This window comes from Staurois parvus, unplaced genomic scaffold (genome assembly GCF_062004578.1).
Source record: "Staurois parvus isolate SC_StPar_1 unplaced genomic scaffold, SC_StPar_1.0 ptg000422l, whole genome shotgun sequence".
Classification (NCBI taxonomy): domain Eukaryota; kingdom Metazoa; phylum Chordata; class Amphibia; order Anura; family Ranidae; genus Staurois; species Staurois parvus.
The window spans coordinates 3,423,047-3,450,157 of record NW_028318218.1 but is presented as its reverse complement, the minus strand read 5'-3'; the positions used below and the strand labels follow the sequence as shown (position 1 = coordinate 3,450,157).

The window sequence follows — 27,111 nt, the reverse complement described above, 5'->3', positions numbered from 1 at the left end:
AGTAGCACAGCCCTCAATGCAGAGGATTACACAGACTTGTTTGACTGCCCAACGAGTTGGCATTAAAGGATAAGTTCATCTTTTAACAAAAAATAATTTTGCAGGTAAAAAAAATGTGCATTTACTGTATTTTGTTTTAGGAGCCTGGTAACCATTGCAGCAATGATTAACATCTCGCAGGTGCCATGCAGTTCTCCTGCAGACTGTTGGTGTCATTGGCTTATACCTCAGTACCTCGTTTTACACTGAAAGAAAAAAGGGGTGCTGTTGCGCTTAGGAAAAAAATGTAACATATATGTGAAAAAATTTATATATAAGATACCTATATAGCAGCAGTCCTAAATGTGAATTTCTAAACACAAAATCTTATATATTTCAAAAATGGACCGCGCTAAGGTCACAAATAGACAAAATAAACTGCAATCTAAAGTGATACCACTGAGCAAAATACAAATACAATATTAATATTCAGTCCTAACGTGAATAATTGGTGCAATGGTGCTGTATCTTTATCGGTGATACTCCATACTGAAATGACAAGTGCTTCACTGTGTTCACACTGGTGCCCCACATAGATGTAAACTCACCGTCATTTCATGACCACCTATCTCTAGGTAAGTCACACTCGCTTTTTGGGACTATCCCAGTTTGCAATCCGGTCCTGATGGCAGATATTCCTTCGCCCTTATAACCGTGGTTGCTGGTAGTAGCCAATAACTTTCCACTAGATCTGCATCAATGTTAGGCAACTCCTCTCCTCCACAGGCAGTATTTCATATTTGCAGCATAAATCAAAACCAAACCAGACATCCCAGAGTGTAAAACTGTATAAAACTTTAATATGGGGTCAAACAATAGAAATGCCACTCACAAAAACAGTGCCTTTTCTGGCACTAGGTGTATTCAGCTTTGTATATTATGAATGGGAATTAAGATGGCCACCGCATTCCTGAGGTACTTCCTGAGGACGATCTATTGGTCGAAACTAGTCGAGGGCTTATGACACAACTTCCGCTGACGTCACTTCCGGGATTTGGAACACATGCTGGAATGCGGTTTCTCTCACTTTGGAGGGATCTCCTCCCACTTTGTGGCAGGTTGAACAATCCTCTTATGCCCCGTATACACTAGTCGTTATTTTCATTCAACCCAGAGGGCTGAACGAGTAAAAACTAGTGACAGATCGCTGTACTAACACAAGCAGTGCTAGTACGGCCATCTGCCCCGCTGTGCTATTATGTTCTGACAGGGACTGCCCCCCCTGCAAGAACACAGCGGTCAGCGCTCAGCTATTGGCTGAGAGTGCTGATCTGTAGCCGATTGGCAGAGCTTTTTCGGTCCTGCCCCTTTGATAGATATTGGACTGGCTGCCGTGAATGGCTGAATGTTGGCTGGTTTCTGTTGAACTGGCCAATACTGCCCGATATTCAGCCCGTTTGTACGGGGATTTACTCTATAAAATGATAGTCTTGCCTTTTAGTTCCGCTTTAAAGAACTTTAATGAAATATGTAATCAGGGGTGGACTGACAACTCATGGGGCCCCCGAGCAATAGGGGATCATGGGGCCCCTGTGTCCTAGCCCACACTCAAACCACACCCAAAAAAGCCTATAAAAGGTACCAGGGGCATCTCATGGGGCCCCCTACAGACCCCGGGCCCTCGGGAAGTGCCCAAATGGTCAATCCGCCTCTGTATCTAATGTTTATTGTGTGAACTATTCGTCCTATCCATACACCATGTAATGGAGATGGACAAAGATAGATGTGTTTGAAGTCCAGCCTGTGTGACAACCATGGCCCCCTCCATATATACAATGGAGGGAAAAATGTGAAGACATGAGGGATAGGTATTGTGTTCTTCACAAGATCACCAGGTGAAAGGAAAGGTTTCTGAAGAAAGAAATGTAATGCAGCCACCACATTGAAGGACCAGTAACCTATTACTTTTTTTTTTTTTTTTTTGCAGGATGGGTTAGAGGGGTGGAAAGGAGGTCGTTTTTGGGCTTTAATTTCATAGGCTGTTCAGTACCAGTTTCCATCTGCTTTTGGAAAAGTAAAACCATTATTACTGTACATGAAGGGTCTTTATCATGTCAGTTGAAGCTGCAAATTCCTTCTTTTTTTTCTTTTTTTTTTTTTTTTTACGAGGCACATTTCCTAAGTTATGTCTGTGCTTGAGGCAGTGACAAGACGCAGCAGGAAGCAGACAGAAGAAAGGAAGTTTCTCCCCCTCCTCACTCTGAGCTGCGGTTACCTAAAATAACTGAAATCCTAAACTAGAAGATTATACATTCTTATTAGAAGACCTAACAAGAAGTTAGTAGTAGGTGACGCTTTTAATCTATATGGTCATTACACCTTACAGCAAACATACAACTGCATATGTTCTGTTTGCATTCTGAGACAGTTTGAGGAATTCATCTTCTAACTTCTGATTTGCATACTTGTTCTAGGTCTGTTGAAGTCAACGTATCTGCATGACAGCTGGGCAGCTAATATCTCTATATTTCAGCAATGGGCTGGAAATCTGTACATATACTTTGTTTTTCCCCAAGTGGCTTAAGCTAGCCATACATGGATTTAAATTTGACTGGTCCAGCAGGGACCTGCAAAATTTTGCTTCTTGTAAGGCAGGGCTGGTTGTAAATAGGTCGATCTGTCAATCGACTTGTGTATAATCAGCCTGTCGCGTTTTTCCTGAACGATCGGTGCCGCCGGCTATAGCCGACAGCACTGATCATTGTATTCTGATGGCGGGGAAGGCCCACTGTTGGTTGAATACAAATGTCCAATGGGAGTGATCCCTCCTTCCACATTGCGTGCGTGGGTGGAAGAATCAGATAATTTTTTTTTTTTTTTTCTCATTTAACCTGCTCTTTGAAAAAAAAAAAAATTGTGTGGCCAGCCTTAATCTGGTTGTGAAATGTCACAGGTCCTCTGGCAATGGACACAATGCTCAACTGGGTTGAGTATAACCCCCTTATGCAATAGTGCCAGTTTGCAGAAATAAAATTTTTCTTCCTTTTTGTACTTTGTAGAGCACACCTCTGCTGTGGATTAACCAGTTTACCTCCACCCTATAGCAGTTTTACTGCTACAGGGCAGCTCTCCTGTGCATAGTCATGTGTATATATACATGATTTTGCACTTCCGCATCAAGGGGGCAAGCGCGCACCGCTGGAGGAGTGCTTCTACTGTGAACTGTCACAGCAGAAGCCGATCAGAGAGTTCAGGCAATTCGATGCTTGCTGGTACCTGCAGATTGTCTGGCAGGGAGGAAGAACACCTCTGTGCCTATGTTTACATAGGCAGAACTGTGTTGTGACAGGAGAAGGTGATCCATCATGTGTCCCTTCACAGCTGGGAACACATCCATCACTTCCTCTTGTACCAGTGCCATCTAGTGTACACCAAGCACATAGCTAGGCACACGGTTAACCCTTTGATCACTCCTAGATGTTAACCCCTTCCCAACCAGTGTCATTAGTACAGTGATCAGTATATATTTTTTGCACTGATCACTGTATTAATGTCACTTGTTCCAACAAAGTGTCAGTGTCAAAATGTCTGCCGCAATATCACAGAGTCGCTGATCGCCGTCATTACTAGTTTTAACAGAAAAAAAATATTCCAGTATGTCCCATAGTTTTTAGATACGTTTGCGCAAACTAATCAATATACGCTTATTGGTATTTTTTTTTTTTTCTTCAAAATATATGTAGTAGAATACATTTTGGCCTATATTTATGAAGACCTTTGATTTTAAATTTTTTTTTTTTTAATTGGATGTTTTATAGTAGAAAACAAAAGTTTTTTTTCTACAATTGTCGGCTTTTTTTTTTTTTTTTTTTATAAACCAAAAAGTAAAAACTGCAGAGGGGATCAAATACCACCAAAAGAAACCTGTAGTTGTGGGGGAAAAAAGGGACATAAATTTAATTTTGATACGGTGTTGCATGTCCGCGCATTTGTCAAAGTACTGCAGCGCCGTATTGCAAAAAAATGGCCTGGTCAGGAAGGAGAGTAAATCTTCTGGAGGGCAAATGGTAACATTAGGTATAGTACCAGCAGGTGTAAAATTCTAGGTTCAACTAAAAACAAAAACCAGCCCTAGGATCACCCTTGCTGGTTGCCAAAACCCCCAAACCCTGTGCTTAGCCTAGCATCGACGAGTTAGGACTTTTCCTCCTGGAAATCTAGTTCCTTTGGTTTACTTCACACTAGGTCCATGGTGACTCCCCTGCCCTTTTAGAAGCATGCCACACTTTTGAGTTCCTGGTGGTCTCCTTCTTAAAGGGCAATTACTCCACTATTGCGCTATTTGCTATTCATGTTACACCTAACCTATGAACAAGACCATTCAATAGATGCCTTATTTGCTTATGGGGCAAATCCCTTCTGAGGGCATCCTGTGTCCAAGTATCTTCTTGAACATTGGTACCTTCATATCTGCCATCATCGTGTTTGCTATTTCATTCCTTGTCCTAATCCAGGACTCATTGAATATGCATCTCTTCCTTACCTGCCTTGTGGATGTAGAGGACCTGAACATCCCATACTTGGTCTGTATCTAGACTTAACCAAGCCACGGTTTTCATTGGAGGATTCTTCTTTCTTTAAAAATCCAGCAGACAGGAAGTTGGAGGTCATTGCATGTCTGTGAATGCGGTCACAGTATCCTTTACTTTGACTCCGGTACTTGTTTCCCAGCAGAGGAACAAGTTTCACATGTTTGTGGAATTGGCTTTTCAGCTGGTGCAGGGCTTAAAGTACATTTTCAGTGCAGCTCTGGATTCAGGATCCTTGGTCTTTAGTCTGTGAACTTCAGCCTTGGCAACCCAGATGATCATAGCTGAAGTGTTGAGTCAGTTGACCAAACGTCTAAGGTGGCTCTTATACATATGTCATTCACAGGGGATCGACTTTTCTGAGCGATGCTGGATGACATTGAGCGTTACTGAAGGCAAAAGTACCACCTTGCCTCAGCTCAGGAAGGCCAAGAATTTCCAGTGCAAATCTGAGCGTTCATTTTCAGCTTACAAGTGGCTTTTTCATTCAGGAGGAAATCCTCCTGCCCAAGCTGTGGAGCAGCCCTCCATGTGATATTTTACCCCATCTGTTGAGCCCAAGGTGGGGGGAGGGGACTAATATTCTCAGATTGTTGGTTAACCCAGGTGTCAGACAAAAGGTAAAAAAAAAAAAAAAATCACACAAACAGTTTTTTTTGTTTTTCCTTTCAGCCTGCTCTTCTCCAGAGGTTATTGGATTTCTGTCTGGCCAATGAATTACTCCTGGACCATAGGTTGCAGATTTCAGCTCTGGCTGCAGAAATTTTAAGAATTTTTACTGAAGATGTTGCACATTTTGGCCTAACCATGGCTCTTTGGGTGTACACCAAAACATTGGTGTCAGTGTTAGTTGTCTTGAGGATGAGAGGGCTACCAATTGTTTGGTACCTGGTGACCTTCTATTCAAGTCCTGCTCTGCACCTGGAGTTCAACCTGTCCATAACCATTCAAACTATTTGGATTTTGGTGGGTTTTAAATCTCAAGAAGCGATTACTGGTTCCATCACTTTGCCTGGAATATCTTGGCCTGAACTTGGTCATAGTTTTCCTGCCCACAGTTAGTCATCTATTCGACACTGCCTACAGGTTCTAGGTCTCATAGTGGTGGTCTTTTGTGGCGATCTCTTATGCACAGCACCACACCAGGACATTGCAGTACGAGATTCTGTTGCAGTAGAACAAGCCTCCCCTATCTTTGGGCAGAGAGATCAAGATCAATTGTTTGATAAAGTCATCTTTAGTATGGTGGATTCGTTCTCTTCTGCTGCTGTAATTTTTTCTTCTTTGCTGGAAATTGTAATGACTGAAACCAGTCAGTCCCTACATTTGAACCATTGTTATATGTTGAAATAAGTTAGCAGAGTTTTAGTCTGTGATTTCAGTGGGATTAAACAATTTTGGGTAGATACATTTGGTATATGGCATGTCTCATTAGACTGATGCTAGCGTACTCTGTTGGGGAGAAATACTGGATCTCTGGTATTTTTGAAGCTGGGAACCCTGCTCCTCAACCATGTGCTGGAACTATGAGCAATCAGATTGGTGCTGCTGTAATGAATGTATCTTCTGGATGGACACTGTCAGAACATTCTACTGCAATTGGGTATACAGTATGAACCATCAGAAAAAAACAAGTCCTTTTTTCTGTAAAATTTGTAATTTTTATCTGGTAATCCTGCAGATAACAGCGACTATGCTCACTGCTCAACTGTATCAATGGAGGGAGTAATGATTGTCACACAGACTGGACTTTAAATGTGTTACATAGCTAGTCTGGCTGAAGAGACAAAAGTCCTTCCAGTTCAACCATAGAGGAAAAAAAAAGTTATAATCCTACACCCACAGTTGATCCAGAGGAAGGCACAAAAAAACCCAGCAAAGCATGATCCAATTTGCTCCTGCTGGGACAAACAATTCCTTCCTGATCCCCCGAGAGACAATCGGATAGTCCCTGGATCAACTTTACCTATAAATGTTAGTATCCAGTTATATTCTGTGTATCTAGGAAGCAATCCAGGACTTTTTTAAAGCAATCCACTGAGCTGGCCAGAACCAACTCTTGAGGGATTCTATTCCACATTTTCACAGCTCTCACTGTGAAGAAACCTTCTTCCCCTCTTTATCTGCATTACAAGGTGGAGGGGGTGGCTTTAGGAACTGTCTGTCCATTTAATTGTGATGGAATTGGACGTTTTGGGCAATGTGTGGTCAGTAAAGTGAGATGGATCACTTTTCCCTCTATTTAAACACTGGCCTTCATTTGAGAGTTCCAGAATTTTATTTTTTTTTTCCATTCTAACCACCATTAATTTGTATGTGTTTTTTTTTTTTTTTTTGTTCTGCTTTTATAAATGACAGTTTTATTTGTTATTAAAAGGCAAGGCTGATAGTTTATATATCACCAGTTTTGATAAATGATGTATGCTATGGTATGTTTGTCACGTCACTTACAATACCTTTAACAATAATTGTTTGTACTAGCTAGTGCTTTGCTACAAAAGATTGCTTTGTGCTTTCTCATAACAGATTGGCACCGCTAGCATTCACTAACCGGAATCAGGTAGTCAGTGTTAAAGCTGCTGCCAGCATTTTTTTTTTTTCACAGACAACTGGTTTCTGAAGATGTGCTGGCAGATAGACTGGACTGACGGGTTCCTGAAATATATGATAATCTGTTCACCACTGATACAAAAACTTATACATATGTTTATTAGCCATTTTACAACCACCCAACACATACTGTATACAGTTGCAAGAAAAAGTATGTGAAACCCTTTGGGATTACGTGGAGTTTTGCATGTAAGGTCATGCAACAGCATTTCAATCGGGTTGAGGTCAGGACTCTGACTGGGCCACTCCAGAAGGCGTATTCTGTGCTGTTGCAGCCATTGTTTTGTTGAATTACTTGTATGCTTTGGGTCATTGTCCTGTTGCATCACCCATCCTCTGCGGAGCTTCAGTTGGCGGACAGATGGTTGTACGTTTTCCTGCAAAATGTCTTGATAAACTCTGGAATTCATTTTCCCATCAATGACAACAATCCGTCCAGGCCCTGAGGCAGCAAAGCAGCCCCAAACCTTGATGCTCCCTCCGCCATGTTTTACAGTGGGGATGAGGTTTTGATGTTGGTGTGCTGTGCCTTTTTTTTCTCCACACATAGTGTTGTGTGTTCTTCCCAAACATCTCAATCTTGGTTTCATCTGTCCACAGTATATTTTGCCAGTAGTGCTGTGGAACATCCAGGTGTTCTTTTGCAAACTTCAAACGTGCTGCAATATTCTTTTTGGACAGCAATGGCTTCCTCCGTGGTGTCCCCCCATGTACTCCATTCTTGTTTAATGTTTTCCTTATTGTAGATGTGTCAACAAAAATGTTAGCATGTGCCAGAGATTTCTGTAGGTCTTTAGCTGACACTCTGGGATTCTTCTTTACCTCATGCAGCATTCTGCGCTGTGCTCTTGCAGTCATTTTTACAGGATGACCACGCCTAGGGAGAGTAGCAACAGTGCTAAACTTTCTCCATTTGTAGACAGTCTGTCTTACCATGGACACATGAACATCAAGGCTTTTGGAGATACTTTTGTAACCCTTTCCAGCTTCATGCAAGTCAACAATTCTTGATCGTAGGTCTTCTGAGAGCTCTTTTCTGCGAGGCATGGTTCACATCAGACAGTGCTTCTTGAAACCAGTAAACCAAAAACAGGTGTGTGTTTTTTAAGGGCAGGACAGCTGTCAGCAACACATCCAATATCACACTGATTGGAGTCAAGGTTGGCTCACTCCTGGCTCCAATTAGCTCTGGGAGAAGTCTTTAAGCTAGGGCCTCACATGCTTTTTCCTCCCTGCACTGTGAATGTTTACATGTTATGTGCAATTAAACCATGGCAACATCTAATGTTTGTGTAGTATTATGTTCAGCAGACTGTTCTATTGTTGTGACTTAGATGACATTCAGAGCACATTTTATGCCCAATTCATGCAAAACTCCACGTAATCCCAAGGGGTTCACATACTTTTTCTTGCAACTGTATGTGTGGGTTTTAAAGCCAGCTGTTGTTTATGGGCTGTGGGTGCGCTCTCAGCACAAAAACTGAGCTGTAAAAGACCGCTATCAGTCCAGACTACAGATCGGTAACTGGCAGAACCGACTTCCAATCAGGTAACCTCTGTGACAGTGATCATATGATTGCCGATCCTTCCTGCCCCCTGGCATTCCGCACTGTTCAAAAGGACACGTGGGTGGGAAGGGGTTAAACGTTCCTAAAACGGAGTTCCAGCTGAAAAAAGACAAAAAAATTAAAAGTCAGCAGCTACAAAACCTGCAGCTGCTGACTTTTAAAATACAGATGCTTACCTGTTCCTTGGTCCAGCGGTGTCCTCACCACGGCTGGTTTCACCGGCATCTTCTCTCTCCGGCATCTTCATTGTGGGCACCCGGCTGTGACAGCTTGCGGCTTCATAGCCGGGTGCCCACTGATCATGCGTGAGTAGCGCTGCGCTCTGTGAATGGTCATGTAGTCTTAAGAGACCTGTCGCATGTCCCAGAAGAATATGGGGGGGGGGACAACTTCTGATTGCCTAGGCAGCCGCAGCCACAGTGGGAGGGGGTAACTGTCAAATCCAGATACATCCCCCCCCCCCCCACGCTTCCCAAAAGGTGCTAATCCTTAATGGGGAGTGGGGGACAAAGGCTTAAAAGCGGAACTTCCCCTTTTGGGTAGAACTCCGCTTTAAACAATTTTTAAGGCACATTTGCCCACAAGATTCAGCTGATGTTTATTTCCTTTTTTTTGGTTGATTTCCACTTGTATTTGCATTTTACTTGCACATACACAGCCTGTGTCAATGTAAAGTGAGATGGATCACTCCACTGGGTCTCTTGGCCATGGCAGGTGTCGGTGGGAAGAGCAGACGACAATTGGCTTCTCATAACTTCTGCAGTTGCTGGGAAAGAAGCTGATCACGCACAACTGGGCTTAATCCTCTTCAGTGGGGTCCCCAGGTGACATTAGAGGTCTAACAGTCCCCAAATGTCTCCCTAAAGAGGACCCGTCATGTACTTGTCAGTCACCTACTGTATGTGATGTTTTGGAGGTTTTAACTAATCTTGTGGTGAACAAGGCTAAAGCTGGCCATTCATTATACAATTTTCTTATTCAATTTCCCTTAGATTTACATTCAACTAGGGCCTGCCTGCATACAAATTTAAAGTGTTTAGGTTTGACCTCATATGGTTTTGGTAAATCTAAAGGAAAAATTATATAATAAATGGCCAGCCTAAGTGTATTCAATCTCAAAAAATGATAAACTAATTTACGTACAGTGTTGCATGACCACGTAATTATCAGTTAAACTGTCATCATAACCTGCTAGTATTGAGGTGGTTAATGTGATCACGCATGGTACAGACAGGGAGCTCAGGAAATGGTTCTGCTCTTCAATCCTGGAATTTAGTTAAAACCAATTGCTGTCTGGGGCAATTTTTTATTTTTCACATATATGTTAAAATCACCTTTTTATGCTGGAAAATTACTTAGAACCCACAAACATATACTTTCTGAAAGCAGAGGCCCTGGAGAATATAATGGTAGTAGTAGTTAGTTTTTTATGTCGCAGGATATTTGTGTAGCCATTTATCAAATGCAGATTATCAGGAAAAAATACTTCAGTGAAATTTAGTGCACACATAAAATACCGAATATTTTAGTAGAATATAAAAGATGATATGCCAATTAAATAGATCCTAAACATGTCAAGATTTAAAATTGCGCACACCTGAGAAATGGCATCAAAATACAGTACCTAAAAATTGTCCATAGCCCTCTACAGTTTATCATTTTAGAGTTGATCATGAATTATGCACCTAGAATTATTGCTCCCACGCATACGTTCATGGTGATAACTGATGTGTGTTACAATCACCGTTTATATATGCATGCCGGAGCTATGTGCACGTTTGCACAGTTCTTTGAATGAACTATAGGTTCTGACAGCCTTTGCGGCTATCTGCTTGTATTTGACAATGAACTACCAGGGTGCTGTATCTAGGTAACTGATTGAGTCTTCCTGTCATTGTGTAATTTTTTTTGTCATTGTGCCTGCCCATACGAGGTACAAGCAGACAGATACACTGACAGTCTGCATTGGACCTGTGATCTGCTGATCGTGGATGCAATGCTTTTCAGGCTCCTGCAAAAAAAAATTGTAAATGCACACATTTTTTTACCTTCAAAAAAAAGTGTGTATTTTTTTTCTGAACCCTTGCGCTTCCAGGCTCAGCGCTCCACTTTTAAGCTCGGGTGGCCAGATCATTTTTGCAATTTTTCTATTGCTTTTTTTATCTTTCCCTTACAGCTTTCAGAGTTTGTAAAAGTCCCCCCAAACCATATATTTTCTAAAAGCACATGTCCAGTAGAGTAAAAATAAGGTGCTTCTAATTTTTAGGGCCCCATGATATTTGCACTTGGGTTTATCAAAACAATTTTTGTTTTCGCTAAAAATAAACTAAAATCATTAGCAAATGCAAACACTGCAAATTTTACAAGATTCCTGCTAAATTCTCAGTAAATATAAAATCTGTATTGAGTTAATAACAAATATTTTTGTAAATTTTAAATTTCACCTTTTTGCAAAATGGTGAAAATGTAATGTACGCAAAACTGTAAATAATCTCTCACCTCAACGACAACAACCTCCTCGATCCCCTACACTCCGGCTTCCGTCCCCTACACTCCACCGAAACTGCCTTACTCAAACTCTCCAACGACCTGCTAACCGCCAAAGCTAATGGCCACTATTCAGTGCTCCTACTCCTTGACCTCTCTGCGGCCTTCGACACAGTCGACCACCCCCTCCTCCTCAAAAAACTACACTCCCTCGGCCTCAGAGATTCTGCTCTCTCCTGGCTCTCATCCTACCTGTCACAACGCTCTTTCAGCGTTACCTATAATGCTACCACCTCCCCCTCACTCCCCCTCTCTGTTGGGGTCCCTCAAGGCTCTGTCCTCGGGCCCCTTCTCTTCTCCATCTACACCTCCTCCCTTGGCCAACTCATACACTCTCACGGCTTCAACTACCACATCTATGCCGACGACACACAAATCTATCTCTCAATCCCCCACCTCACCCCCTCGGTCTCCGCCCGAATCACACACCTACTGAACGACATATCAGATTGGATGTCGCTCCACTTCCTTAAACTGAACCTCTCCAAAACCAAGTTTCTTGTCTTCCCCCCAGCCCGGACACCACCCCCCATTGACTTCTCCGTCACATCCAACAACGCCACCATCAAACCCTCCCCGCAGGCCAGAGTACTTGGTGTCATTCTGGACTCCAACCTATCCTTCCAGCCCCAAGTCCAATCTTTAACAAACTCGTGCAGACTCCACCTCTGCAACATCGCCAAAATACGCACGTTCCTAACCCCAGTAACCACTAAACAGCTCATCTACTCCCTCATCATATCTCGACTACTGCAACTCCCTCCTCACTGGCCTGCCTCGCCGCTGGCTATCCCTGCTTCAGTTGATCCTGAATATGGCTGCCAGACTCATTCACCTTTCCAACCGCTCCGTCTCCGCCACCCCCCTCTGCCAATCCCTCCACTGGCTTCTGATTGAGCAACGGATCAAAGTCAAAATCCTAACACTGATGTACAAAGCTGTCCACCATACTGCCCCGTACAACATCACTGACCTAATATCCAAGTGCCGCCCAGCACACACAGACTCCGCTCCTCACAAGACCTCCTTCTCTCTAGTTCCCTGGTTTCCTCCTCCCATGCCCGCCTCCAGGACTTCTCCAGGGTGTCACCCATCCTCTGGAACTCCCTGCCCCAACCCATCAGATTATCACCTACTCTCCTCTCCTTTAGGCACACCCTGAAAACCCACCTCTTCAGGGAAGCCTACCCCACCCCCTGCTAACTTGCCAACCTCCTCCACTCTTCCTACCACTCCATCCCCCACAGCTATCTCCTCCTGTGCCACTATCCCCTCCCTCCTAGATTGTAAGCTCGAAACATGAGGGGATTGAGGGCCCTGCTCTATCACATTGTATTGGTATTGTTCTGTCACATGTTCTGTCTCCCATTGTAATGTACAACGCTGAGCGAACTATTGGCGCTTTATAAATACTGTATAATAATAATAATAATAAATAACCAAATTTCTCTAAAAATCTGGAGGTTTTCATTTTTCACTTACAATTGCAGAGATTGTTAAAGACCCCTCAAACCATATATTTTCTGAAAGCACAAGATCAGTACAATAAAAATAAGGTGCGACTTTGTTTTAGGGTCCTATGATATTTGCGCAAATATTTATCAAAACAATATTTTTGCTAAAAATACACTAAAATCACCTGTGCATTCCCATGCAGCCGCTGCGTCCTAATTGACATCAATAAGACTGCCTGCATGGGGATGGACAGAAAACCTTAGGCCTTGTTTAGACTTGTGGTTGGGGAGGCAGCAAAAATGTGCTGTTGAGCTACGTTTCTGCCACCCACCAACCGTTCCCCCTTTAAAGTGTTACTAAACCCACAACAGTAAAATCAGTCTGTATATGCAGTAAAGCGTGCTTGTTATATTCACTGTGGAATCTAAGGGGTTAATCTGCATTATGTAAAAAGGCCATTTGATCCTATCTTCTCTGCTCCTCCTGTTCAAATGTCCACATCTTATCTCCTGATAAGACAGACTGAACCGTAGCCATTCTGCACATGCTCAGTTTAGTGTGTATTGCTAGAGAAGGTTTTTGGTTTTTTTTTGGGGGGGGGGGGAGCGCATGTGATCAGCACAGGGCCAATCAGCACTCTTCAGACAGAGGGTCAGGGGTTCTGCATTTTCATAGAGCAGAAAGAAAACTCCAAGCTTTAACCAGTGCTCGGCTGATCACTGATAGAAGTCACAAGACTGCTGTAAGTGCTAATGAGAAAAGGTATTTAGCAGTTTATAATTACTAAAATAATTGCATTTCCATGTTCTGTGTACTGAGAGACCCGGTATAGTGAATGCAGGGTCCTAGGTTTAGTGACACTTTAACCTTCCTGGCAGTAATCCCGAGTGTGACTCGAGTGTCCCACGATCCCGCGAGGTCCTCCTGCCGTGTCCCCCTGCCACGTCTGCCGGCCGATGCTGGAATCCGGGATCCGTTACCTGCAAGTGTTGGGACGTGGGGGGGGGGCAGAACCAGCGGGGAATTCAAAAAAGTAAAAATATGACACACACATTACATTGTAATATGTTAGGATTACATTACTATATCAAACCATTTCACCTAAATTTTGTCCCGAGTGCTTTGTCCTGTGCGCTGCCTGCATTTTTACCGTTCTTTCTGCCTGGAAACTGAGAAACGTCCATGGCGTCCAAAAAGCATCCCCTTAGGTGAAAAGCGGTTTTTAGACCAGCTAGAGAACAGCGATAGTAAATTAGAATCACTTGCAGAATTGAGCGATGATTTGTGGGGAAATTCGTCATCAGACACTGAAAACGATTCTTCGACTGAGCTCAGTGATGTGCGAACTTGGCGCTCTATTTCAAATTTCAGTGTTTTTGGTTTGATTACATTATTTAATTAAATGTATTATATTTTTTATAATTTATTATATTTTTATGATTTCGTGTTTCAAACTTTATCATACCCGGGATGTTTACTAGACTCTTGTTTGGACAGATTTAAGCGAGTTATTCCTAAGAATTACAGGCCTACAATATAAAACAACAAATTTCCATGCAAAACAATGTACCGCTTTGACAATCAAAAATATTGATTAGTTAGACCTCCAAGGAGGTTAAGGCGCAAAAGGCAGCAGACAGGGTGGTTTCCATGCTGCAGCTGCAAAGCTTCGCTTTGCACATACGGCAAAGTTGCATTGCTCTGCGCCCGCCGACCACTACAAATTCAAGTCAATGGGGAGGCACCACAGATGCCCCGCAACCGTCTGCGGTACACATGTTTGTGCTGCATTTGTCTGCAAAAATTTGATTAAAACAGGCTGTAAGGAAGCAGTGCAATGCTTCCTCACTGCCTATCAGTAGTTTCTGGAGCTTGAACCTAATGCGGATTGGGCTTCAGAAGCAAAGGAGATTTAGATGCCTGTCTAAATCTACGCTTAGGCCCCTTGCACACGGGACGGACTCCCCCAGGAATCTGCTTGCTCAGCAGGGAATCTGTCTTCTGATCCCTGCTGCGCAAGCGGATGACTGGTCCGTGTCCATACTGCTTTTGCAGAGCGGACACAAACACAGCCTGCTGTCCTCTGTGGGTGGTGGAATGTAAACGGGACCGCCTGTCCGTTTACGCCTGACTACGATCTGTCTATTTTTAGCGGAATGGATTGGATGTAGGCGGGTGTAAATGGACATAACTCTGGAGTTTGAAAATTAGGAATTTAAAAAAAAAACCTGATAGGCAGACCCTTTCAGTCTGCATGTGTGAAAGGGGCATTACTAGGGTTTTTTTGTTTTTGTTTTTTCAGTTTTATTTTTTTATTTTTTAACAGGCCCAATATTTATTACTTTTTTTTTGAGGGGTGGGGGTGATTTCAGAGAGACATCAGGGGTCTAAACAGACTCCTAATGTGTTTTTTTTTTTTTTGTTTTTTTTTTTTTGACAGGAAGGGAGTAAAGACAGTCCCTTTCTCTGCAACTTCATATGCACTGTAGATGAATGATTAGGAGTCTGCATAGAGACTCCTGTTCATTCACAAACTGTAGTATAAAACCGCAACCTACTATACTTCAATAGTGAATAAACAGAAGCAATCAGTAATGCTGTGTTCATTCAGGAAAAAAGGGGGCTGGTAAAGACGTTACCTATCCATCCTGACAGTCCCCGATCTCCTGGACAGCAGATGCAGCCATCAGGAGTGATTGGAGGGAAGAGTGTGAGGAAGAGGGGGTCACTTAAGGGGGGGGGGTATTATTTGAGATTTTTGTCAGTGATTGTGCACTGTGGCTGGATGCAGTAAGCAGGGGGAAGCCGACAATTGTATCCAGCCACAGGGGATCCGTGCTGGGGGGGGGGGGGATCAGTAGGAGAGGAAGGTGTTGGGGGGGCATCATTTAAGAGGTCAGCGCAGCAGAGAATGTGGAGGTAGAGATGAGGGATAGAGAGCAGTAGGTGGGAGGCAAGAAACGGTTGTGAAGGATTTCTCCTTTAAGTAGTGACTGTGTATGGAGTATTTTTGGAGAATAAGGATATTGTTTAGTGGCATTTTAGGTTTCATTTTCAGGACACATTTGGTGAGATTTGGGGGCGTCTCCGGCATTCACACTTGCTGTTAGTGCTGGGGGCCACACTCCTGTCAGTACAAATGTACTGAACGGTGAGCTGCATGATGGTCTGATCCATAATTATATAATTGATCTTTCATATAACTGCACTACGGGGGGGGGGACTTGTGGGAATGGGCCTCTAGGATCAGAGTTTGCCTTGTGCTGAGGCCTGTTCATGCAGGTCTGTAGATTACCAGTAATGTGACGCCAGGAAGGTCTTCGCTCCTGAACAGGGAAGTCATTAATCATTTCACAGCTTGTTTATAATGCAAATCCCAAAGCTGGGCAACTACCAAACATCCTTTGTGTAGCCACAGATTAGTCTGATCAGGTGACAGAGAATTACTATTGTGCCGTATTTACACAACAATTTACTGGAAGCTTGGCTGTTTCCTTGTACCAACAATTTACATTGTGGTATTATTTGCTCCATCACTTCAGGACAAGGTGTAGATTTCCTGCCCCTGTGAGTTTAGGACGCTTCTATGTGTGGGACAAGCACAATATTCCCAACACAATCCTGAAAAATGTCTGTAAATGTAAGTGAGTGCTGGTCCAAAGCTTTATTCCGTGATCACATGGTAATGACAGTAGCAGCATTTCAGAGCCTCCTAGGACATCATGTGATCTGCCTGATGAAGGGGTCCTGCGAAGTGCCAAAACGTTGCTTCTGTCAGTATGATGTGATGGTTATGGCTGAATAAAGCTTTGGACCTGCTATGGAGATCCTTGGTGTGCGGGTGACATACGTGTGTGTGTGTGTGGTGGGCTTTCTTCACTTTGGTCAAAAAGGAACGTTAATCTCATCCCACGAACAGTTAGAAATTCTGTATTTCAAGTGTTCTTGAAATGAAGCTTTTTGGACAAAGTTATACTAATATATGGCTAGGTTTCATTGTAGAATGGTTGGAAGGATCTGCTATTGTTGCTCTTGACACAAAGACCAGGTTGTGTACATTCCTCTTGTTCAGGCTATACATGTACGTTGGTTTGTGCTGTGTAAAAATGCAGCATGGAGCGCACAAAAATGCACATCAACGTGTCACAGCACACTGCTATGTATGGCGTTGAATAAAGTGTTCTTTTGTGACATTTCAGTAAAGTTGTAAAAAAAGGAAACCCTGGAATCCTTTCGGCGCACGCTATATGCAGCATAATACGCCCACTGGTGTGAACGGCCCCACAGTTTTATCATATCTAAAACATAAACAAAAATAAAACATTTTTTGACTTTGGAGAAGGGAAGGAATATCCCCTTGCCCCCTTTTTCGTTTGTGGCCAATAGGGAGAATTTCCTTCCCTTTGCGGCTTAAGGGAGGAGAGCTCACTAAAAATATCCTTCAGACAGTTGTCACCAAATCAAGTGTCTGATTGAAAGATGTACCCTCTATTCCACCAAATCAAGCGTCCGGTTGAAAGATGTACCCTCTATTCCACCAAATCAAGTGTCTGATTGAAAGATGTACCCTCTATTCCACCAAATCAAGTGTCCGGTTGAAAGATGTACCCTCTATTCCACCAAATCAAGTGTCCGGTTGAAAGATGTACTCTCTATTCCACCAAATCAAGCGTCCGGTTGAAAGATGTACTGTCTGTTCCACCAAATCAAGCGTCTGGTTGAAAGATGTACCCTCTATTCCACCAAATCAAGCGTCCCGTTGAAAGATGTACTCTCTATTCCACCAAATCAAGTGTCTGATTGAAAGATGTACCCTCTATTCCACCAAATCAAGTGTCCGGTTGAAAGATGTACTCTCTATTCCACCAAATCAAGCGTCCGGTTGAAAGATGTACTGTCTGTTCCACCAAATCAAGCGTCTGGTTGAAAGATGTACCCTCTATTCCACCAAATCAAGCGTCCGGTTGAAAGATGTACTCTCTATTCCACCAAATCAAGCGTCTGATTGAAAGATGTACCCTCTATTCCACCAAATCAAGTGTCCGGTTGAAAGATGTACTCTCTATTCCACCAAATCAAGCGTCCGGTTGAAAGATGTACTGTCTGTTCCACCAAATCAAGCGTCTGGTTGAAAGATGTACCCTCTATTCCACCAAATCAAGCGTCCGGTTGAAAGATGTACTCTCTATTCCACCAAATCAAGCGTCTGATTGAAAGATGTACTCTCTATTCCACCAAATCAAGCGTCCGGTTGAAAGATGTACTGTCTGTTCCACCAAATCAAGCGTCCGATTGAAAGATGTACCCTCTATTCCACCAAATCAAGCGTCCGGTTGAAAGATGTAGTGTTTTTCTGAAATACCTCAATTAGGGAAATACTGCATTATAGCCACTAAATGGAGCCGGTGCTCATAGGAAATAAACCTATTGGACAAAATATGTCTGTTACAGCTGGGCGAATGCCTGGGACATTCGTCCAGCTCATTTTTTAATAAATAGATCCTTAAGGAAAGCCATAGATGATGCAATTTTCTTTCCTCCAACCACATTAATAGGGCCTCTTTCTTCATATAATTGATATTGTATAATGAAATGAGGTATGAGTTTTTGGATGCACTACCCTAATGGTGCAGTATTTCTTTACATCTGTCTTGTAATACAGCATTAGTATTGCTTCATATTGACTCTGCTGGGATTCATATAGTCTGAGATGACCCCAGACAACCATAAAAAACAGCTACATTGCTTCATGTGAGCACGCACATATCTACGAGTTCACATGACTCCAATTGCGCCCATCCCCATCTGCTTCTATAACATTTGCGTCCTGGAGGACAGTGACCTTCTTGTTTTGTTTGCTGCAGTAGATCAGATCAGGCTATGTGACAGTGGGGACATGTCATGTGAGAGATTGGTATTTTTTTTACATGACCGTCAGTAAGCATTGGGCTGTAAGTGATTGTAAATCTCAGATATGAATTATGAACAAAGCACATCCTTCTGTACTGTGTACCTGTCTATATCCAAAGCCCTGAGTGGGATTTCACTCTGCTGCTCGGTCCATTTCTACCGGTCACCACCGAGATAACAAAGTGACTAGGTAGGAGAGCTCCAGCACACAGCCTGTGACTGGTATCCTCAGGCCTGTATTTTCTACTTTGAGAAGGAAATACAGGCCTCCCCTCCAATCAGGGCCCAGAGCTCCCGTCACTGAGATCTGCACTGTGAAACTTCAGAATCCTGCCACCTGCTGCCAGAGCCGAGAAAAAATCCTTTCATCTGTGTCTTTTTAGAGCAATCTACAAAAGAGACGGCTGCAGACAAACAGGTACAACTTATATGGTAGGATTTGTTTCATCTTTTGTATCATCTGAGGCCATTCACTTCACTGGGTATTGACGGGCGCGGCGTCAGACCCCCAGCCCTTCTCACCAACTTGTAACCGAAGGACTAGCCAATCTAAAACTGCGCTGTCACGTTCAAAACAATGCCACGCTCAGCTGCACCCTGCACAAAGATTTTCCAGCTCACTGGACCACAATCTATGTGCCGCAGCCTGAGAGCGATTGTTACTGGGTCAGGTTAATTACACAATTCACCCTTCACACTGCCACCATCTCCTTTTTGTGTACAGAGAAGGAGGAAACGCACCAATCTTAGCAGTAACACTATGATGTTTGAATAAGCGTCTGTATACACACTGTCACCGCAGGCAGATGTATGCAGAAGTTTAAAACACAGTAGCGTTCTTCAGAGACAGGGATTCTTAGTTTGCATTAAAGAGCTTTAGAAACAGTTCAACGCTTTTCAGAAAATAGGATTTATTACTAAAAAGATCAAAATGGTGCAATAAAAATATTTACAGAAAAAGATGTAGCACATATATATATATATATATATATATATATATATATATATATATATATATATATATATATATATATATATATATATATATATATATATATATATATATATATATATATATATATTTTAAAAAAAATTAAAGGAACACTTCTTAATCAGTCTAACATCAAGTCAGTTAACCTTCTGGGATATTGATCTGGTCAATTAAGTAGCAGAGGGGGTTGTTAATCAGTTTCAGCTGCTTTGGTGTTAATGAAATTAACAGGTGCACTAGATAGGCAACAATGAGATGACCCTCAAAACCGGAATGGTTTTACAGGTTTGAGGCCACTGACTTTTTTTTTTTTTTTTTTCTCCATGCTCATCTCTTCTGCTTTTCACTAGTTTTGCAATTGGCTAGGGTCAATGTCACTACTGGTAGCATATGGCGATACCTGGACCCTACAGAGGTTGCACAGGCAGTCCAACTCCTCCAGGATGGCACATCAATACATGCCATTGCCAGAAGGTTTGCTGTGTCTCCCAGCACAGTCTCAAGAGCATGGAGGAGATTCCAGGAGACAGGCAGTTACTCTAGGAGAGCTGGACAGGGCCATAGAAGGTCCTTAACCCATCAGCAGGACCGGTATCTGCTTCTTTGTGCAAGGAAGAACAGGATGAGCACTGCCAGAGCCCTACAAAATGACCTCCAGCAGGCCACTGGTGTGAATGTCTCTGACCAAACAATCAGAAACAGACTTCATGAGGGTGGCCTGAGGGCCCGACGTCCTCTAGTGGGCCCTGTGCTCACTGCCCAGCACCATGGAGCTCGATTAGCATTTGCCACTGAACACCAGAATTGGCAGGTCCGCCACTGGCACCCTTTGCTTTTCACAGATGAGAGCAGGTTCACCCTGAGCACTTTTGACAGACAAGAAAGGGTCTAGAGAAGCCGTGTAGAACGTTATGCTGCCTGTAACATCGTTCAGTATGACTGTTTTGGTGGTGGGTCAGTGATGGTCTGGGGAGGCATAAGCATAGAGGGACGCACAGACCTTTACAGGATAGACAATGACACCCTGACTGCCATTCGGTATCAGAATGACAGGTTAGACCTATTTTCAGACCCTACGCTGGTGCAGTGGGTCCTGGGTTCCTCCTGATGCATGACAATGCCCGGCCTCATGTGGCGAGAGTATGCAGTCAGTTCCTGGAGGATGAAGGAATTGATATCATTGAATGGCCCCTACGCTCACCTGACCTTTATCCAATAGAACACCTCTGGGATCTCATGTTTCGGTCCTTCTGACACCGCCAGGTTGCACCTCAGACTGTCCAGGAGCTCAGTGATGCCCTGGTCCAGATTTGGGAAGAAAGACCCCAGGACACCATCCGTCGTCTCATTAGGAGCATGCCCTGATGTTGTCAGTCATGCATACAAGTACGTGGGGGCCATACAAACTACTGAGTACCATTTTGAGTTGCTACAATGAAATTTCAGAAAAACGGACTAGTGTTTTTTTCAGGGGTTTTTTCCACTTTGATTTTCGGGGTGCCTTTTGAATTCAGTCCTCTGTAGGTTGATAATTTTCATTTCCATCAAACGATGGGGCATCCTTACGTTCCTAACACATTACCCAGTCCATATCAGTTTAGATATCCAGCATGAGATTTTTCCCCATTGAGACCTGATGTGTTTTCAAAGTGTTCCTTTAATCTTTTTTTGGTGTGTCTGTGTCTGATAATGCGCACAGGTGTGTGATCACCACAATCAGCTCTCATGGTTATCAAATGATTGAGAGTGAAGCCAAAGTGGATTGGTTTCCAGTTGCTAACACCAAACATTGTCATTCAACATTATGGTCTGAGAACTGGGTGAAGGTGTTCCTGGTTCTCACCTGCAAGGTTAATGTTATCAAAGCACAAACAAAGAGAAAACTTTATTAGCACTCATCAGGTTATTTACATTAAAGCATATCTCTTGTAGATGTACAAAAATCGCATTCCCCCCAAACACACCTTCTGCACTTTCTTTTTTAAATGTATAAAATTATTAAAAGGATACATGAACCCTCACCCTGTAAAATAATCCTTTCAGTTTGAAATAGAAGTGAAAAGCAAAACTTTTTTTTGTGTGTAGCTATATAAAACAAATTATAAACACCATATCAGGAATATGAAATGTTGTTTTTTACATCTACACCTTAAAGTGTATGTAAAGGTAATTTACATCTTCCTTTTAGAGTTGGGAAAAGTTGAAGATTATAGAGAAGCCACAGGTGAGGAGAGAAAATGTCACCAGAAGCCATGGCCTGTCCCCATTGGATGATTTTCTCTGTCCTTTTATTGTGGTAACAGCTGTCAAATTTGTTAGGCTGGCCATACACTATACAATTTCTGCCCAATTTCCTTTAGATTTATCTTCAACTATGTAGTGCAAGGGCCTTCCTAATTGGATACAATTGAAAGTGTTGTTTAGGTTGACCTTATATTATATGGTTTATGGTAAATCTAAAGAAAAATTTTCAAGAAAATTGTATAATGTATGGCCAGCCTTAGTGAGCATAGTCTGTGAAGAAGAGCAATGCTTGACCGAATAGTGGTGGATTTGCAGGGGAAAGCACCATAAAGGAGATAAGTGTGACTTTTCTTTTTTTTTTTGTTACCATGCTGGGTTACTTAAAAAAAAAAAAAAAAAAAAAGCTGAAATTCCACTATAGCCTAAGTTTAGATGTTAGACGCAAATCTCTGCTCACACTTCTGACACCTTTGCTTTGTACTGTAAATGTCATGATACGTAGTTTTTGCTTGAAACCAGAAGATGCAGGTGTGTTATTTATTTCCCCAGCCACGTCTACTGCTATACACAAACGCATAGACAGTGAATTTTGGGTCTATTTATGAATCGTAAGGGGAGTGTCAACTAGCCAGAGCTTAAAGTGATACTAAAGCTTTGGTTTTTTTTTCAGGTCCCCCATCAGTGCTCTGTCTCCTTCCCCTTGAGCAGTGCCCCCAGAGAAGGCTGCTTGCTCTTGGGGCACTGCTACGTGTTCGCTCCCGAACCACTGCTCTATGCGTCCAAAAGACACATAGAGCCATGGCTCAGGCCTGCCCAATCCCCCCCCCCCCCCACTCTCTCCTCATTGGCTCACTGGCTGTGCTTGACAGCAGTGGGAGTCAATGGGCTCCCTCTACTGTCTCAGCCAATGAGGAGGGAGAGTCCTCATACAGCTGAGTATTGTGAACATTGCAGGATTGGGGGGGTGCTGCACACAGAAGGTGTTTTTGTTTTACCTTCATGCATAGACCGTATGAAGGTAAAAAAACCTTGAGCTTTTAGAACTACTTTAACCGCTCCCCTCTGCCCTATAGCAGAAGTACTGCTGCAGGGCTGCGCAAAATCACGTCTATACATACGTGATTTGAACTTCCGGGTAGGGGGGCACGTGCGCAGCCCTACCCGCACCGCCATTTGCTGCTACACACACACCTCTTTGAAAGACCTCACAGCTGACAATGCATACTGTGTCAGAGCAAAGCCATCAGGTCAAAGGAACTGCCAGCAGAACAGGATTGTTTGCAAGGCACAGATCTGGGGATCAGTTTTCTTTCCTGATATTTCCCAAGAGCACAGTGAGCTCCACAATTCTCAAATGGAAGAAGTTTGGCACAATGAAGATTCTTCGAAGAGCTGGTTGTACGGCCAAATTGACCAATAGGTGAGAAGGGCCTTACTAAGAGCGGTGATCAAGAACCAGATGGTCACTCTGATGGAGCTCCAGAGATCTTGTGTGGAGATGGGACAGTTCCAGAAGCACAACCAGCACTGATGCTCTCCACCGATCTGGGCTTTGTGGCAGAGTGGCTAGACGGAAGCCTCTCCTCAGTGCAACACACATGAAAGCCCACTCGGAGTTTGCAAAAGCTTTTTTGGTGGAAATCTGGCAAAGCCTCTATCCCACCAAGAGTGTTTGCAGTGGCACCTGGTTGTCCTTCCTTCCCCCCCCCCCCCCCCTCCAAGGGAGCCCAGCTTACCATCCTTCAGATGGTACCAGATCCAAACCCACAACTTCCCAATAGGCATTCCTGGTAGGAGGCATCTCCATGTCAGAAAATTATAAAACTGGGTACACACGGATACAAATTTGGCCAGTTCAGCAGGGACTGACCAAATTTCAATCTGTATGTAGCACATTCAGCTTTACAGAAGCTAATCATTAGAAAGGGTGGATCTGCTGGGAAACCTTTTGCAATCGGCTGCAGGACTGATCAGTGTATTAGAACAGCGCAGACTCCCCACTGTCAGAATACAGAAAGTTCTGACGAGAGTGATTCCTGCATCCACCTCAATTGTGTGAATGCAGCAGTCTGTATTTTGTTTTTGTTTTTTATTCTGCCTGCTGGCTGAATGGGGGGAAAAAAACCTACATGTACCCAGCTTGAGACTTCTGATTTTCTGTTTTGAGGTATTTCAGAAAAATATACCCGAAATATACCTTTCAGCTTCTGGTATTGCACTTTTCAGATCTGTTTTTATGATCATTGTCCAAACCCTGTGTGATAATTGCATTTGTGACAATATTGAAATCTTACCTTATGTTTGGACTTTTCTCACAGCCATCATACAAGAAATTAGCATGAGAAAAGCTACATTTCTTATCTCATAAATCACCATTAGCTGTTTTTGTTTTTCAATTTGAAGGCTACAGTTGATAGTATTGTTTAGTGTTAACAATTTTTTTTAATGTTGGAACAGAGCTTTTGATACGACATCAGATCTGTTAATGTTTTACTAGTCATAATGTGTCCATGGTTATTCAATTTTACCATGAGAGATTGGGTGGTGGGAACTGGTGACAATCTGTAGCAGCTAGTCATGCAATATTTTTGTTCTCTGCATTATACAAAAAAAAAATAATCTGATAAAGGAACCTTCAATATAATCATTTTCAACCTACAACCTCAATATGAAAATGGCAAAAAAAAAAAAGAAATTCACCAACAAACTTGGTCTCCAATTTTAATATTTCTCTTGCCTTCCTGCGTACATCTGAAGACACTCTCTCTTGGCTTGTTGATATTCGAAGTACCCGATATCTGTATGAGGGTGCCTTCTTTAGTCTGCGTAGTCATTGGGGTTTGTTAGCAATGCAGAAATGACATGGCTTCAACCGCTTGCTGTCCGCGGTGATGTTAAATTTTTTTGCTAGAAAATGACATAGAACCCCCCCCCCAATATAATATATATATATATATATATATATATATATATATATATATATATATATATATAATTTTTTTTTTTTATTATTTAATTTTTTTTTGAAAGCCGAGGCCCCAGGGAATAACATGAAGGCTGGGAGGGACACTGACATCACTAATACAGTGTTCAGATCTGATACTGTACACTGTATTAATGTCACTAGCTGGAAAGGGATAATCAAGGGATTAACTGTGTGTCTAGCAAGTGTCGTATGTGCAGCTTCACTTACAGATCTGACTAGTTTCTTTTTATTCTCCCTGCAAACAGGTGTGAACACCATTCATCCTGTTCTGTGAACACCGAGTCCTGCGTGTTTGAACAAAATCATTGGCTGAAATCTGTTGACTAAATTATGCTGTGTCCAATCACAACACAGGTCGGCAGGGGTCGTGTGGCCAAAAACTCGGAAGACAGGCAGAGATGTACAATTACATTGTCTGGCCTGCCTGTGAAGTTTAACTGCGGGCGGGCTGTAAGTGGTTAGTGGGGCCATACATACATGTACTAACACAAATGTGTGCCTAGATAAGGTGCAAACAAAAAAAAAGTAGGGCACACCATCCAGAGCTGTGTCTACAGATTTTACGTGTAAGGCCATTTTCACACTGATCCGATTTTCTTCTGCTTTTGCTTCAAAAAACTGAAGAAAAACATGTGATCGTGTATTCCTATGGAACTCTTCACCATGATCCATTGCGGCTCTGCTATGTCTAGTAAAATCCTGCTTGCTGCATTTTTGGTGCAGGAAAAAAGGCACAAAAAATGCATCTCCCCACTGAAATGCATGAAAAACGCGGTAAAAAATGCACCTGTGTTGTGTTTTTGGTGCTGCTTTTGAGTCGCATGTCCTGTGTAAAACACACTGCAAATGTGGCAAAAATGCACATGGATCTATGTGACAACCGCCTATGTGTGTAAAGTGAATCTAAGAATTGTATGCTTCTAAATGTGAGTACTTCAGGTGCATATTTGATGCAGAATCTTCTGCTAGCTCTGTGTCCTGTGCATAAAATACTCCTATGCCTGAATGAACCCCTTATTCTTTTATGTAACATGCTCTAGAGTTATAATTATTTTGTATTTGTTAAATCCCTTGTGTTTTTTCTTTTTCATAGATGGTCCAGTAATACCTTCTACATCTACGAACACATCTACCGCAATTGATACTATAAACGCAACTACAACTGCTGCTACAACGAAAGCAAGCAACATTACTAATTCCACAATATCTTCTGCGCCAAAGACCACTCCGTCCAGTACACCTACAAAGCCCTCACCTACGTCTCCTCCTGCTCCACCCACCACAAAGGGTAAATGACCTGTGCGCAGTATTTGTATCTTGGTGCACCCTACTAGATTATATATCTATTCCAAATATTTAGAATACCATCTCCATTTGTGTAAAGGTATTTCATTAATGGCTGCAAAAGACACTAATAATATAGCAGTTAGCATAATAATAATAATATAGAATGCTGAGATGGTAGACAGTGATCATTTCTTAAAGTCATTTTGTTGCTTTTTTTTATTTTTTTGTTAATATGTTTAAGATTTTTTTCTAGTTCTATACTGCTCTTTACTAATTTCATGCTATCAAGGTTATGAGGTTAGGGTTTGATGAAAAGGTACAATTGATTTCTTATATATGTTATAATGTACAAAGAATGAATTGTTATTAGAGGCAGGGTTAACCGATAAGTTCACCTTTTTGTAAATAAAATAAATGTACATCTTTTTGCAAGTAAAAAAAATGTGCATTTATTTATTTTTAACACTGGAAAGTATTGCACCTGCGATCAGCAGATCACGGGTGCAATGCCAGGATCCTGAAGACTTTCATTCAATGGTCAGCCCGTACCTCCCATTTGAAACCGGTTACTGAATGGCAGGAAGAATCTAAGAACTACAACAGTGCTCCCCAGCACCCTCCACAGTCCATGGAGATTTACAAGCCATCTTCCATCGTGGCAGACAGCACTTGTAGTTCATTCATTCATAGGGAACTGTGAATGAATGACTTGGCTATGTGGGCGGAGCCCCACACAGCCATTCTGATTTTGATCTGTGACAGTGGTGTGAGGAGAAGAACCCCTGCCCACTGTCACGGGGGGTTGAGGGGAGTGAGAGCCGGTGCTGCACTGTAACGTTAAAAGTTACTCACTCAATACGGGTATAATATGTTACAAAAATGAACGTAATCTTTAAATGTCATTGACACACACTTAGTAAACTGAATTTGCTGCGCGCAGCAGAG

General features: G+C 42.5%; 1 protein-coding gene across 1 annotated transcript in view; it reads left to right on the top strand.

Moving 5' to 3' along the window:
- The window catches only part of TMEM123 (transmembrane protein 123), a 68,699-nt gene that overhangs the window by 9,044 nt on the left and 32,544 nt on the right, over positions 1-27,111 (top strand). Inside the window, exon 2 of the mRNA XM_089687266.1 lies at positions 25,973-26,167. Within this exon, the coding sequence (XP_089543392.1) occupies positions 25,973-26,167 (195 nt within the window). The remainder of the gene's footprint in view (positions 1-25,972; positions 26,168-27,111) is intronic.